The 16,915-nt window shown below is 41.1% G+C and overlaps 1 protein-coding gene across 2 annotated transcripts in view; it reads right to left on the bottom strand.

Moving 5' to 3' along the window:
* Window positions 1-2,634: 2,634 nt before the first annotated feature.
* MKX (mohawk homeobox) overlaps window positions 2,635-16,915 on the bottom strand; it is a 46,892-nt gene continuing 32,611 nt past the window's right edge. The window contains exons 6-7 of one of the 2 annotated variants that reach the window (XM_065629108.1): window positions 4,847-4,880; window positions 2,635-4,737 (exon numbers count right to left, since the gene is read on the bottom strand). In XM_065629108.1, the coding sequence (XP_065485180.1) occupies window positions 4,551-4,737; window positions 4,847-4,880 (221 nt within the window). In that variant the 3' untranslated portion in view covers window positions 2,635-4,550. The remainder of the gene's footprint in view (window positions 4,738-4,846; window positions 4,881-16,915) is intronic. The other variant, XM_065629109.1, reaches the window with a different exon arrangement.

The raw sequence follows: 16,915 nt of genomic DNA, 5'->3' as shown, positions 1-16,915 counted from the left end.
GTACCGGGATCCCAGCTCTGCCAGGGCTGCTCTGAGGTCCTCAGTGGTCTTTTGAATGCAGAAATTAGAAATAAGACTCGTATAGCCCTGGTGGAGCTCAACTTACAGGAGCTTTGTTGCAGCTCTGGGAGAGGCTGGATGACTCTCATCTTTCATCTCACACAGGGGTCTTACCATCAGATACACCCATCTCCTCTGGTTCTTGGAAGCAATGCAGGGGAATATGTCTCAGGGCTTCCTCAAGACCAAAAAAAAGAGAGGTATCATTGAGCCTGAAAACCTCTGGAAGGATTCCTGAAGGAGGGTCTGAGCTTGGTGGCTGCAGTTCTGCAGTTTGGCAGTGCCTTGGTAGGCAGGGTGTGGTGTGCCCCACCAGCACGCTACCCAATAGCCCTGACTGGCCCTGAGTGATTCCTCACACCAGTATCCACTCACTGTGGTGAAGCAGGGAGAGAAGGCAGTTCCCTGGTACTCCAGAGCATCCCCAGAGCAGCCACAAATTCCTGTCCCCAGTACAGGTTCCCTTTTGACTGATGCAGAATGATTATCACACTCTCTCTCACTGCTGGGGATGTCACGGGGGGTACAAAGAAGGACTTTCTGGGCATTAAGAGTATGATGAGTTCTGGAAGTTCATGATAATCTGAGATCCTGCTCATTTTTGTAATCAAGGCTGCTTTCTGTAACAGCATCTCACATTTGGTGTTGTGGATCTCCACTGCTGGATAGTTTGGGTGGATAAAAACATCAATTATCAAAGCCGGGGCACATAATGAAAAACTAGCTGAGTAAAGTGATAATGAAGAAACAGGTTTAACCTCACATAGCCTTTCCCTTAGCCTAAGCTAAATCCATTCTTCCTTGCACAGCACAGAGGTGCTATCAACCTCCCTTCTCATCTTCTTCTTCTAACCCACATTGCAGTGGTTACTTCATGCACTTGCGTATGGGTATCCAAGTCTAGCTGCCATCCTTTGCCAAACTCCAAGTTAAAACCTAAGCCACCCAGTTATCAAAGGTCCTCAAAATGGCCCATGTGTAATCCCAGACTTGCTCTCAGTCTCCCTGGTAGAACTGCTTCACCTGGCATACATATTTGTACATTAGGCCACCAACTGAGAACTCAAGGCCACAAAGTAAGAACTATATCTCAGTGGTTGTAGCTGTTGTATGATGCTGGAAGAAGAGGCTGTAGTCCTGATCCCAATGTATATTCTAACTACTGAGCAACCTGGCAAAACTTGAGCTCCTCTTACTCCCAGTGGTTTATAAGAGGTTGGGAGTGCTCAGCTCTTGCAAATGATGTGACAGAGTAGGTGGGAGCAGAATTAGTTAGGTTCTTCACATTAGACTCAGGTACAAAGTAGACGCCAAGAAGCTCAGCATCATTAGGATGTGGGTGTTTCCATGCATTCCCAACAGCGTAAGTCTGGCTGTACATATTTCCTCAGGAACTCACATATCAACTAAATCCAAATCTCCACTGACATGTTGGATGGCCACAGATGTTGCAGTGGCATACTACATCAGATAAGAAGGACATAAAACCTGAAAGTGCCCACTGAAACCTTAGCTATCACCCCTCCCATGAAACTGGAGGAACTTGGCTGAGGCTCAAAAGTTAGGAGACCAGTTGCTCTGGGCTCTCTTTACTATGAGCACTTAACTTCCAGATGGGCTGATTGCATCTCCTTCTCCACCAAGGCTCCCCAGCCAGAGTGTATCCATGCATGGTACTGTAGACAAATGTAGCCTGTACTCATAAAAACCCTTAAATGACCAAAGTCTTTCCCAGCTCATGGGTCTCCTCTGGTGACTCAGGACAGTGATTAGCTGTGGCTCCCTCTGCACCCCTCCAATGTGGAGGATTTATAAGCATCATGCCATGTTGTCATTAGCAGTCATTAGCCTAAACTCGCTCAACAGTCATTTTCATCAGGGATGGGCTAAACTACTCCATGTAACCATGCACCACAAGGTGTATTAATCAAAAGACTGGCATTCCTGCTTTGCCTTTGCCAATCACATGCTTGTATCCCAATACTGAGAAACCCTGACTATAACGGGAAAACAGAAATGCAACTAAGCACAGATAAATGAATGTTTGATTCAAACCAGCAAGATGTTGTTTGCAGTTATTTATTTTACTAAAATGGTTACATACGTTGAAACAAAGAAGAGCAATAATAATAATGTTTGTTTTTCCAATATCATAAATAATTATTGAGTCTTCATTAGCTGTTGGCTCAGCACTGATCATGATTTTTGTTATTTAAAAAACCACACACATAATTCATTAGAATTTGTGTTTTCAGAAAACTCTAGAGCAGCAGTAGAAAAAAAATAAATTAAAGGAAATGGTAACAAGAAATTATGCCAAGTATTTCTTAAATTTAAAACCCACTTGATGTGTTTTACAGATTATTCTTTGTGCTTTGATCATTTAAAAAAAGAACCATGAACAAGTTATTTGTACAATGGCTTGTCTTCTCCAGTTTTACTCCAGAGAAGTCCCCAAAAGTACCTTTTTTATATGACAAATTTTATTGTCATTTATGTAGACAAAAACATTGTGAATACTTTTAACAGAAAAGTTTGTCAAAACCATCAATTTATTGTCACAAAATATTTAATACCAGAATAACTTATAATAGTATGAACAAAAGTGAAGTATTAACTCACTGCTATTAGTTATAAACTCACATTATTATGCCAAAATCCAGTAAAGTATCAAAAATTAATGTCATGGAATCTTAGACACATAATGATGCAAGTCAGTAAAACATATACTTCAACTGTTCATACAGTCATGACATACATTTCTTGCTTGGCACTTTAAGTCACTGCAAATCAGCAATTTAGAAAACAAAGTAAAAATATATATGTACAAAATATTTTCATATCAAATAATTTTCATTGTACACTAAATAAACCCAACAACATGTTATGTTACAACAAGAAGTTTCCTAAGAAGTCACACCAAGGCAGATATTTGCAATGGATCTTGGCTATTTTAGTGCAACTGGAACAGCCTCTACTTGCAATTTAGTTTCATCATTAGCACAGTCCTGCTTCCACTGAAGTGGGAGTTCTGCCATTGAATTCAGTGGGAGCAGGACTAAAGTCTTGTTCATTGATGGCTCACCAAAAAGAAAAACGAGAAAAGGGACAAGTAGGAAAAATCCTGACAGGATACCCACAGGAAAAAATCCAAATTCTAGCAACAATCAGCTCTTTTCCAGTTTTCTGTAACTGATTCAGTATAAACCATTTTTGGCTTTGCCACATTTATTCAAGCACTGTAAACCTCATTAAACCATTGTTATATGACTTGAGAATAACTTGTACACCTCCCAATAAAACTTAAAAATAAACCTGGTTTTATGCTAGTTATTACGCTCAATAGCAGTCAAGTTTAGAGACATGACATTTAATACACGGCTTAGTATCTACTTGAAAAACTCCCACCTTAAATACTAAGTTTTTCAATGTTTCTTTTCCCATCTGTGTTTCTAATTTCAGCTTTGAGAGTTTATATTATAGCTTTTTCTCACTGAAATGTGAACTGTCAACCAACTGTCCTCATTTATGCAGTACATACAAAATTAAAATGATTAAATCACATTAAAATAATAATTTCTACTGTGGAAACTTTTTTGAGCTCCATTGCAAATAATAAATGGCACTATAGATTTAGTTTTGTACCAGAATAAACTTCTATCAAAACTTCAGTTAGTCACTGCAAAGCTTTAAAATTATAGAAATTCAACTTGAATTTACAGCTAGTCTGGCTGGAACCTTCTCAACTAGAAATCTTCAATGAGCAATACAGCTGGGAGCATATGTATAAGTTCAAAATAATCTGAACAATTAACTTATTTCCTAAATTCGTGTGTTCTAGAGTATTGCACTTTTCAAAGGAATGATTTTGGTATTTTAATATACTGCATATACAGGTAAGAAACATGCATAACAACCTCATTGTCACTTTGACAAAACATACTGTACAATTTTTATAACATTGTTGATTAAAAAAAAAGAGAGACAAAATGATGTAACAACTTCATTAAGACTCGTCAATTTGTACAAGTCAAATAAGCACAATTCTCCAGGGCCTCCAGCAGTAATGTGTTTAGCCCTAGGCTGCTTAAGCCCACTTGGAATAATATACAAAGTTTAAGCATTATGGCATTGTCATTTTGAGGCATAATACTGTAATACTATGCCCACGTTATAGCTTATTTTTTGAAAGCAAGGCACTTACTGTAATAGCAATGCAAACATGTTATGCGCACTTTGATTAACATAAAATAAGTTAATGTTTTGATAAAAACAGGTTTTTTATAATTTACATGCCTTTTATAGAAGCAATTGAACATTTCATTTAATACAATGAAAACGTCTGAGTCAGCAAGGAACATTATTTTTTTAAACTGTAAAAGGGGGTCTATTTTCCACATTTGCCTCATATCTGTGAATCTGATTTTGCTAAAAACCAATGCTGTGAGGAAAATGTCTGTTTGACAGGAAAAAGAAAAAGGACCCATCTCTTAAAACTGCTGAACTAATGGCACTTTAACAGTCTTTACTTCTGATATATGTGATGATTTCTGAATGATGCAGCTGGTAGTTCCCTGCAGTTTATCCTTCCCCTGGGCAAGGTTTGTTAGGGCCATAGCTGCGTTGATCTCCTTCCAGTATGTTTCATCTTTGCTGGTTCCTCTTCTGTTAGCTGCGCTAGATTCAAGCAATAACAAATATTTACAGGTACAGCTTACATAGCTACATGATGTCAGGAGAACCATCATAATAATAATTTTGGAAAACTGTGAAGTTCCTTACTCACCTTTCACACTTATTTGGTCCATTCTCCAGAGTTTCTGAAAACAAAAAAAAAAGAAAAAAAAAAAAGAAGACGTCTACTTTCTCTTAATAGTTTTTTAAATGATCAAGTTCATTGAATAGGTACATGGAAAAATAACACAAGATTAATTCTAAAATTGATACCAGATTTCCCAATAAGATCTTTGTTTGGACACATGTAAAGGGTCAGCTTCACACAAGCATCTTCCTGAAGAAATCTACACTGAGCTTGGAGCAGGGCACATGTCGAAAAAAAGTGCTGTGGGGAGGTCCCCAAGACATGACCTTACAGAAAAAGGCTTCGGTGAGGCAGAACCTCACTGAGTCTCACCAGAACTGCACTGGTAGAACTGGTGCTGAACCCTGCCCGGTGCACCCCATACCGGTCCTGCCTGGGAAAAACTATTTTGGCTATTTTGGCAATAGTCGGCATAAAGCTGGTCTTGGAGGGTCACCTATATTTTGCAGGACATAAGGAACTGCAAAACCTAAAAATAAAAATCAGCTTCATTGCCCTTCAGTGAATGCCTTCTTGTATGCACTAAAAATAGGACTTTCACCCCCACACACAGGATTCGTGTGGTTTTTAATGCGCCCCTTGCCCAGGCTGGGACTCCGTCACAGCGGAGGCTGAGAAGGACACAAGCAACAAGCACACCTGGTTCCCAGCCTGCAAAGATGGAATTGCATCACGGGCATAAGCTACACTTCCCCATCAAGAGTCACGTTTGTTCATTCATGAAGTCCTCACGTTGCAGAGAAGCCAGAAATATTTACCAGGCAGAAATGTATAAGCTTTATTCAGTGGGCTTGCTCTTCTGACACAGAAACACATTATAGAGGAGCGAGAAGCCGATGCCTAACTGCAATGCCTATGGAGAACCACTCAAACAAAAGAAACACCACCAGCGTGAGCACTAATTAATACAGGGCCCGAAAAGCCCTTAAACACAGCATAAATCTCATACAGTAATGCTCTTCCTTATGAAGCTGTTTTCCCAACTAAAAATCAACCTTATTGCTACATTTCCATCAGATTATTAATTAAAAGTTGATGTTTTCTTTAAACAAAGTTTCCAGTGGCATAGGTCCCAAAGCTCATTGCAACTCTTGATAGCTCTTCACTGACAAGAGACTTTGCCCAGCAAAAAACCCGTCTTCTCCTCCAGCCAACCCGCGTTGGGTGCCTCAGCCCAGCCGCCCTCCCCAGCACTTGGAGGGGACCACTGAAGACAATGGTCTCACCAAAGAAATGCAGGTAGACCAGCTGTTATTTCAGAGGTCAGATGTTTGCCAAGCTGTGTGATTTAGCAGGCCTCCATCCTTTTGCAAATCAGCTTTATAAATAAATGTCTACAAGTGACTAAAGTTTACATTTTGTTCCAACAGAGCACATCTTAAATCAGTATCTCTTAAGCTCTCCTAGATGAATGCTTGAATGGGATTTAAGAGAGGGAAATTCAACCTAAACAGAGGAGAGGGAATCAAGGAAAAAAGAAGCTATTTGATCCAGAGACAGGTACAGAATGACATCAGAAGTCTCCTTCTTTATGCTGTAGTTACAAATAATTTTTTAGCTTTGCTTCTTTTTTAAATTTTTTTAAAAATAAAATTTTAAAGAGGAGGCTTAGGACTGAATAGGTCAGTAGGTATAGAAATGGAAACGGCAAGTAATAGAGAACATTGTTGCCAGAGCAAACCTGGCTATAAATACACCTCTCTCAAGCATCTGTCACTTTCTTATGCTGTTGGAAAATATTTCGTATGAACAAAAAAATTGCTTGTACAAACTTCTGAGGAAAGTAGGTGTGAATGGTGACACACATTCCAATTCCAGCGTTTATTTGAAGGAGTATTTGCAAATATTTTTTACTGGTGTTTAGCCAGCTCTAAAAGCAAGCAGTTTGCCCACGCTACATAAAAGCAGTAGCAAAGCTAAAAAATAAAATCCAGGAGCAGAGAGTATTCTTTAACTTTGCTGAAGATTTTTCTTGAATTACAAGTCTTTTTAAGTTCCATTCAGATTTTATGGTTGTTGCTTTGTTTTGGTTTTTTTTTTTTCCAAATAAATAATTTATGTCAAAGAAACTTGAAACTGGGTTACAATAAAACCATCACTGATAATTTGCAAAGCTCTTGCTAATAACTGCTGTAAAAGCGTGTTAGTACAATGAAGTCTGAAAATCCATCATTTCAAAGCACAGGCCCCCTTTTTCTTGCCAAAAATCCTTTACTGCTACACCAAACCTCTTACAGCATATCCCGGTTTGCGCTACCATGGCATCCACGCAGCTCACATCTGTCTGAACAGCCCTTAGTGAAGGAAATAAGTATTAGCACCCTATTGTGTAAGGGGATAACCACACTGAGAGAGACAAAGACCATTCCTCATGCTCTCCTTGATGTCTTGCTGGTCAGACCAATTTGTTCCAACTCAAAAGGAAGAGTAGGGTTCACCTCACTTGCCATGAACCTGCCATCTAAGCCATATACTTTTATCCAGGCTAGCTGTCCAGACTCCATTCACAAACAACAGAGATGTCCTCCAAGAAGTGGTTTCAGCTCTCTTAACACCACAGTACAACACCCTTGAGTGCTGCTGCAAAACCAGACCACAAAGCCCTCTTCTATGGCCTCCTCCTCCCACTGTTTCCCTTTAGGTAGCATCATCACCTACGTGGATAAGCTGTGAGCTGGGTGAGGGGAGGACCATATCTCTCCTTTAGAGGTCAAACTGCTGGTGTAACTACAGCCTTAGCTGCTTAGCTTAGCCTGGAACAATCGCAGTCTAGCCACGTCTAGCTCTTCACTGACAAGAGAGGCAACATAGATGGCAAAATTGCATTAATTAAAAACCAAAACCAAAACCAACAGTGAATCTTGTTCAACACTTTGCCTTTTCTTCATCTTTTGCAATTTACCTGCTCTACTCATGACCATAATACTAATTAAAGCTTTTGATAATTAAAGCTTTTTATATTTGACATATCTGCACAACAATTGCAAAGTATATTTCAACTGTAAAAGCAACATTTTGGTGAGACTGTTTCACTAATATAATCAAAGAACAGAATTCTCAATAGGGAAAGTGTTTGATTTCTTGACCATGGCACAACATATTCCCAGATTTTTTCTCTGAGGCAATGAGGAAATGGCACTGGGACTGGGTAACGTCTCCAGAAATGGTGATGGAAATAAAGGCAAAATGATGCAGCATACTTAATATCTCTGAGTAGCCTCAGCTAAGGACTAAGCTCAGAGCAAGTGCTGATGGGCAGACCTGGCACTTCACTTAGGAGCCCTCTCTCACTATGTGAGAGGCAGCACATTTTACTAGGTACCACAGAGCCACCATAGCTGCCCTCTCCAAGCACTGTGGTTAACTTTAATCTAACACACCTTAGGTGGCAGCCACCTCTGGTCTCTCCTGAAAAAGTGTGGTCCTCTCACAAGTTGGATCAAGGCAGGCTGTCCCACAAATTTCAACACCTACAGACTTGACAAGCTTAGATCAATGTGTCAAGTGACTCCAGAGAAAGCCAATGCTGATGCATTATTACATTCCACACTGTTCTCAACACTTATTTGATAGGGTGCACACTGAAGTTTATCAACAGCATACCACTGGCTAGCACAAATAACCTTCCTAAATAAACTACCTATAGTTAAGTCTATTTAATATTAAATATTGGAAATAATTTTTATTACAAGCTTGGAAAGTACTTAAACCAGTGGTTGTTTGCTCTATAAATGGAAAGTTTTAAATGCTAGGAAAATGGAAATTCAATCATTTATAATTAGGGATTGTCATTTATATCTCACTTTCTGGTGCTTCATTCTGCTTCCAGTTAGTTGCAAGCATCCAAAGAATCAGCTTGTGCCTGGCCAGGAATGCCTCATTCTGCTCTCGCCATCCACCCAAAGAAACCAGCAAGGCGGGATATTTGTTCTCTCTTGTTTATAATAGGAAGTCGCTATAAATCACTTACCAACGGAATCCTGTATACCTTTCCATTAGTAGGAGTTTTCAGTATACAGTTTACTGTAGCATGCAGTGCCAAGAGTGTAGTCACTGGACAATACCAGCTTTGTGATATAGTATGGGATTTTTCAGGAGACACGTAATTATTAATAATATGTGTAGCATACATTATTTTTTTTTCACCACAAAATTTCTTCAGAAATATTCATTGGCTGATCCTGACAGCTCTCTTGCAAGGTAGCCTGCAGTCCCATTTTAGCAGAGATGGAAATGAGTCTCAGAAGTCCAAAGACAACAAGCCTAGGCAATACTTTGACCATTTCAAATGCATTTAAGAGCAGAATTTTCCAGATTTTCTCCTATATTTTAATTTTTTTCTTTTGTTCTTCTGCTATCAGAAAAGCTCACTCAAAGACAAGAAATCCCAGGGTTCTTGCAGGCAAACCATCTGTAAACTGGACAATAGCATCACTTATCTCCAGTACATTGCCATTACACCTTACTGTTGTCAAAATAATATACAAATAATTCACAAGAAGACATACGTTTAAGTACATGCACATTGCCCTTTTATGTACTGCATCCAATCTTGGAGAAGAAAGACAGAGCGACAATGCCGTAGCACATATTCCTATTCAAATTTACGACATACAAACACTCTCTGGCTACACGGTGCTTGCAGCACATTCAAATATTTCAGAACAATTCAGACTCTTAGTGTTCACCGAGTCCAGACTAATAACTTTTATATACTTGGATGACTTCGGGGGTGTGCTGAATAATGTTAATTACAGTTACATTTTATTCTTTGGATCTAAGAATATCACATGTGTTTGGTGATGAACTGACTTCACCTAAAGGCGCTGTCGGGAACAGCAAAGGAAAGACCGACCACTTACGTAGGACCAAGAAACATCCACGTTGCTCCCCTGCTTGATGTTTTATACAGCTCAAGCCAAACAGCAACAACTGGCTTAAAAGCCTGCTTTGTGTTATCAGGTAACACTGACAAAGCAAAGATGCCTTGAAACCAACAGGGGAAAGAATGTGCGAATGAGGGAATGAGACAGAGAGGAAAGGGTACAGAACATTATGTAGTGGGGAAAAAAATGGGCACGGAAGTCAAGACACAGTAGGTCAGTCCCACATGACCGTAATATTTCTTGAAGCTACTTAAACATGTACAGCTTCCTGATGAATTACACACTTTCTACCTCAAAATGGAGAGGAAAAAAGAACTGCTGGCCCCAAACGGTGAACACTATAAAATATTTGTTGGTTCAGTAAAAGGTCCTGTATAACTTATCTTCATTTAAAAATTGGCATCGTTATTCAGCCGTTTCTCTCTCTGCCTCTCCTGAACTTTCTTTTGTTGGTTTTGGAGACTCTGGCTTAACATGTGTTGACCAGCATTTTCAAAACAAGCAAGAGGATGAAAAAGAGGGAGGAACAGGAAATAAATTGGAGCAGCTGAATGAAAAATGAAGTTTACATGTGTGAGCAAATTAGTGGTGAGATGAGGTATTTCTGTAGGTCACACACACACACACACACCCCCCTTCACTCTAGTATTTTCCAAACCACAATTTCAGGGCACATATGACTTTCAGATCTCTGGTTCTCCAAGAACAAAACTGGGCTAGCTGGAGTTAATATTCCTGTACTTTTCTGCATTGACACAGCTCCTTTCCTCCCAAAGAATCCCAAACTAAGCCATGAATCACACATCACGAACATTTACCCACATCTGGGGAGGGAAGGTGGCTTAGCGCGGGCTGCTCAGCAGTGCAAGGGAGGGAAAATTGTAGCCCAGAACACCAGGCCAAGCCCTTTCCTCTTACAAGAAATGTCATTTCATCTTAGTGCAAAGTCTGTAGCGCCTTTTGAAAAACCCAAGCGCAGCAAACCTCAGCTCCTCTGGCTTGAACTGGAGGAAGCCGGAGCTGGCCTTCCCACGCCCACACTTGGAGTGCTCCCATTTTGAACCTGATGTGAACAGATAAAAGAGTTTCTGAATGCAAATATCACTCAGCCAGAGACCCACACTACCAAAGGCTTTCTAGACATAAACGAGACTTATCCAGTCCAGCACAGTAACTCTTAAGATCCTTTTCCTTTTGCGCCAGCCTCCCGGGTTTCCCCACAGACATCAGACCTATTAAGGATGAATTACAGAGAAGCACATACAGGAAAGCTCATGCTGGAAGACACTCCAAACCACAGAGTCTCCTACAGAAACATTCCCAAACTTGTCCTGGTGGCTGATTTACCGCAGACCCTGGGCCATCTTCACACAGGGTCCGCTCAGTGTTGCTCCTTGTGAAGCCACTTCTGCCCAGAGCAGGTCTGGGCAGGTCCACACGAATCTACCCAGTCAGGGCTGGCAGTGCTTGTGCAGCAGAGCCTTTCGGTGGAGGGATGAAAGTCCCCGTTTGAGTTTCAGACGACCTGTGCCTGCAGACAGGGTAAGGCAGCGTGACCTGCAAGTACGTGTGATGCCAACTGCAGCTGGTTGGATCTCAGGGGGGTACCAGATTTCTACTGACAAAGATTTATTACCATGTCCTTTTATTGGGCAGGAGGAGGAAAGCTGTCAGAAACTTGCAGGAACAAGCTCTGGGCCCAGGCTCTAGAGAAAACTCCCTTTCAGCAAAGCTGTCATTTACCACTGCTCTCTCTTTCTTCCAGGAGGAGGTTATGGAGCAGCTCATAATGAAGCCACCCTCACAACCCCATTACTTCACTCCTTTGGCTGCACAATGACACCAAATATAATAACTGACCTGTCATCAGCTGTTGCATCCTTTCAGAAGTGCACAATGACAATTTACGTTCACAGTGACAGCTACAGTGAATATTTTTCCCTGTTCATCCAGTGTTTATTTTTTCGTGTTTGTTTTTTTTTTTTTCCAGGAAAAGCTTTAGCACTGGCCTGACCTCTTCTGTTGAGACCCATAGGTTGGGTCATGCCAATGTTGGAAATATCCCTTTGCCATCACACTTCAGACCAAGCCTTTCCAGGGAAAACTTTATTTGAAATGTACTTCTTGTAAAAAAACATGAGATGTAAGATTTAACTATGACGGACTGGTACCTCTCAAGTATTTTTCCTGAATATCTGGGAACTTGAAGATTTTTTTTTCCCTGTGCAGCCTGGAGCCTGCTGAAGCGGGAGTAGGCATCTAGTTACATTTTAATACATGTGATTTTTATAAAATGAGTGTACATGCCCACAGAGACTGGGATAGGTGTATTTTATAAACCATAAAAGAGAATTGAGTCTGCAGGTCTATATTAACATTTGTATTAATAAGTGCACTGAAAGCCTCGCATAATAGTAGGCATGGTGCAAATGGCCTTACAGTCTTGGGCTGTGCACCTGCATGGAAGAATTTATGAGTTAGCAAAGTAGATACAAACCTGGTGTAAATCACTTCATTGTTCATGCTGTCACAACTGGCTCTAAATTTCCCATGACCAGTGACAGTGTGTTCTCCTTGGTGAGATGCAGGGCACCGTGTGAGACTTGTTTTCTTAGCCAGACTTTAGTAGAGCTTATAATGCGAGTCAGGGCTGTGTAGTGTTGGAGGCGAGCTGTTAATGAACTGGCGGTTATATGGTATTATGTTATTTTCAAGTTTGCTGCAAAGCTGACTGGAATCAAACCTTTACTCATTGAGTTGGCATGTAACTAACAGTGTAACGTTGTCAGATTCCTTGGTGATAGTCTCCCTCATGCATTTCATAATGGATAAACAAATATCTGATTTAGGCTTCATTTTTTTGGTGTTATTTAGAAGGGGATTTACAGCATGTGCTGTGCTGACTGAAAAGATGAAGTAGTTAGTCCTCCTATTGCAAACCATTATGGGTTAACAGTGAAAGCCAAGTTAGGCAGCAGGGAAGGGAGAGCGTGAAATAAAGAAAAGAGGAGAAAGGAAAGAGGAAGAAAAAAAAAAAGAAATAAAGGAAAGGGCTGGAAGATGTTGAAAAAAGGAAAAGAGAAAATGGCAAATTAAGATTCATTAGGAAAAAGAAGAATAAGGAGTATGAAAGGAGAAAATGTACCGCTATGTTTATTTTCTTTATTTTTCATATAAAAATATCCTTTTCCCACCCAGGAATCTCACTGTTGTGCAGGCAGGCACGTTCAGGCTTTCACTCTGGATCTAAAAAGTTTAATTGGGAGCTCTTAAAGCCTAAAATAAGGCTTTAAAAGTAAAAAGCTGAAGTCAAATGCAGCCAGGGTAAGCACTATTACACTCCAGCCCGCTTGTTTTTCATTTAAAAAGCGGGGTGAAAGGGAGGGTTTCAAAGCCATATTTCAACCCTAGGCTGACACTACAGCAGTAAAATCTGATTTTGTTATGCTAGTTGGCTGTGGGTTTGGGAGCAGACCCTACATATGCGGTGTAACGTTATGATATGAATGTGTGCACACAGGATATTTTCGGAAGCCTCCTGCAGAATTCGGAGAAACGTGCCCCCCAGCTCCCGCGGCCCCGCTCGCAGGAGCCAGCTCCTCTCCTGCCCCTGGGAGCCCAGCAGGCTCAGACATGGCACATGCTGCACAAAGGCGATTTAAATTACAAGGTGCTGTATTTTCAGGCAAGTGGAGGAACTTCTAAGTGAGTGCCAGAACTGATTTCCAGGGCGTGTTTAGCCAGCAGCTAAAGAACGGATAAGTCTGTCAGGGAGAGAAAATTCACTGTTTCTTTCACTTGCCTGTAAGATAACGAAGAGACTGACGAATATGATCTTTTCAAACATAGTTGCTTCCATCTACTGCATGGGCTACTGGGATGTGCACAATACTTATGTCCAAATACTAAACCCCAGGTATCTAAGTTATGTGCCAAAATTGCGCTCTGTGCAATCACGAGCATAAAGAATTCAAGCAGCTTGTAAGGAAGTGCATAAGCATATGCAGGGCTCCAACAGTCAAACAGCCCTACAAATGGCTGTAGGTTGCAAGACTGCTTCATGGTAACCGCAGACAACTGTTGCACAACAGATCGTGCAAATGATTGCGTGTGAAATTTTAAAAATTATTTATATCTATAAGGGGATACAGATATATTCATATATATGTGTGTTTGCTTCTATATGATGTGTGCATAAAAACGGGAATGCCTAAGGAGACTGCCTTCCCACTAAGCGTACTGTAAGATACAGCAGCACAATCACACGTGGTATTTTCTGGATGGACCTGCTCTGAGGCTGAACCAGGAGCAGTAGCTGAGATCTTGCCCTGCACAACCTCAAAGCCATGGCATAGCAGCGGCAAGGCTGTTGTGGGAGGGGAACACAAGAAGAAAACAGGTAGTCAAATGGATCCAACAATGCCAAGTAAATCATGTTAATGACTGACAGTGACTCAGCTTCTACTGCAGGTTTGTGTGGAGGGCTGGACGAGCTGTTTTAACCAACATTTTCACAGATGCCACAGTACATTCCCCAGTCTCTCGACTCCAATTTGAGAGCCCAGGCTCTCATCGTCAGCAGTGCTGAGCACTGGTAGGTGAAAATGAGGTCAACAGGAGCTGTGCTTTGAATGTGTGAAGAGCCATGAAATCATGAGCATCCACAAGGTTTTAGGTATCTACAATGACTTCAAATTGCAATTGTTTGGCACCTCAGTTTCCTACTTGTGAAATTCTACAGACATCTTATGGAAACAACTTTTCTAAAGTTTGTGAAGGACCAGATGGAACTTATCAAATGGCATGGAACGGCACATCATAAAATTAATCATTCTGCCTTCAGAGATGCTTAGCTGTGTTCATGTTAGTGCTTTGCTAGCAGATAAGTAGCAACAAGCACCCAGTGAGGATGTGAACTGGGTTTTGAGGCTTCTTTCAAACTGGGTTAGTTCCTATATATCAGAAAAGTATCTCTTTCCTCATATAGCAAGAAATGTGATGGGAACTCCTTTATTGAGCATCCCGAGGAATTATAGGAATCTACACAGAAAGACGTAGTCACGCACCTCCCTGGCTGTATACAGAAAAACCAGCACAAAGAAACATTGCTGAGTGAACCGCAGGGGAAATAGTTGCCCATGGATTATTCTCACCTCCAATTGCACAAGAATGATTTTAGTGTTTGATTGCCTTTTTTCTGAGTCAAGTTTTTAGTTTTGCTCCCTTTGCTTTCCCTTGTGAAGCTATTGCAGTCATCATGCTCCTGCTTACCACAACTTGCACTGTTATTATTTCCATTACAGGATTTCTTCCCAAACCTAAATATCCCCAGACACCTCCTGAACAGGCCCTCAGAGATTCTAGTAAACTGGGAGGTATCTCAAGAAGGGCTGTGTTTTCAGTTTTCCTATTCACCAAGCGAGAGGCTCTGCAGCAAACCAGGCAAAAAGGGGGAAGCTCTTGGAGCAGAAGAATCGTGTGCCCTGAACTATTCAGAAAGTTGTACTCATTTGCGAAGAGGTTTTGAAGAAGCAGAAACACCTCCTCCTTCTCCAGAATTTGTATTTGCAAATGGTTTCAGTCCTAGCACAGTGCAATTTCAATGGCTCTGACTCTGCAAGAAAATTGTACTTAGAAGAGTTCCAAGACTATCCTGACTTGTCATGGAGATTGGTGCAGTGTAATAAATCAGCCAGACTGAGCTTGAATCCTCAAGGAGCAGCAAAACCTGAACACTGCAGATGCTCACTAATTGAAAGTTATAAGAGCCCTTCGCCGCAGAGTCTTTGCGTAAGACAGATGAGGCTCCTGCACTCCGAAGAAGCATGTGTGGGAGGTCCTGAAACAGTAGTAGGCTGGTGTTTAACATTGCAAAGGCCTTGGATGTGAACAGCTTTGTGAAAGAAGATGGAATTGCTCTTTTGGCAAAACATGTGAAACTGTCTGTGATAACGGGAATGAGAGCAAGGATGACTGAACAAATATTTTCACTGAATGCCTTGTCAGGACAGGGGAATTGCTACTGATATGATCTTTACTTTCAATGTTACTGCTTCTGACAGTCTTACAGACTTTGCAGATGTTTACTGGCCACTAAATCATTCTTCAAGAATGTTGGCTCCATTCCCAAACCTGAAGAATCTGAATGTGAAGGGGTTTGTTATTCAACACACGCTGCTGCTTTTGGAGACAGCGATTTTCAAGAAACCAGCAGGGAAGCGTCGTCGACTGATAACACGGGACTGAATTCAGACTTCTCAGCACTCGGGGCCTCAGACACGAGGCACGCTTGAGTAAACGTACACCACGTAACAGGGCATCGTGTATCCACGTGGCACGGCACTCTGCCTGAGCCGTGGCAGCAATGCTGTGCCACATTAATGGACCTATATCATAGCAAAGATTGCTGCTGGGAGACAGGGCTTACTAGCTCATCCTGACCTTGGTACACTGCTTGCAGTTCTTGGTATAGCACAATTGCAAGAATTTGGGGGCTTCTGTAAAACTCACTCTGCAGAGGTTATTGCTGTTCCATTCGGCTCCTCTAGCTGTAGGACATGCTGCATAACAACGAGGTGTATTCAAACCCTGCCATTCATCCCAGGAAGAGCAGTTTGCAAAGATGCAATTGCTGAGCTGTAAAGGACCCTAAGCCACAATATTTCAAGCCAAACAGATTTGCTTTCAAATAGCGAGTATCCGAACCATGGGCAACATGCCCAGGCTGTTTCTCTGAGTGAAGATGCCAATTCTCTGAGATCACTGCAGACAGCTCTTACCTGAAAAAGCTACACTGGCCACTGGAAACTATGCCTAAATAGCAGCTACACCAAAATAGTAAAAATAAAAATTGTGATGGTAACAACACATACATTTTAAATAATGAGTTACAAAAAGCAATCCGTGTCTTTGGACTAATAAAATGACCAATTATTGAAGCACAATGTGTTATTATCATAGGGGAAAAGTATATTATCCAGAACTATTAAACATATTTCTCCCAAAAAGGCACTGATCACCTTGACCAGTGTAACCCAAGTCACAATAGTGGACATCATCTAAGAGCAGTTAAAGCCAATAGACTCCTCTAAAACCTAATTGAATTGCTGGCTATCAGCTTCCAAGGTCAAAGGCAACATTGTCTAAA

This window comes from Caloenas nicobarica, chromosome 2 (assembly GCF_036013445.1).
Source record: "Caloenas nicobarica isolate bCalNic1 chromosome 2, bCalNic1.hap1, whole genome shotgun sequence".
In the NCBI taxonomy this organism is placed as follows: Eukaryota; Metazoa; Chordata; class Aves; order Columbiformes; family Columbidae; genus Caloenas; species Caloenas nicobarica.
This window is presented reverse-complemented; position numbering and strand designations above follow the sequence as displayed.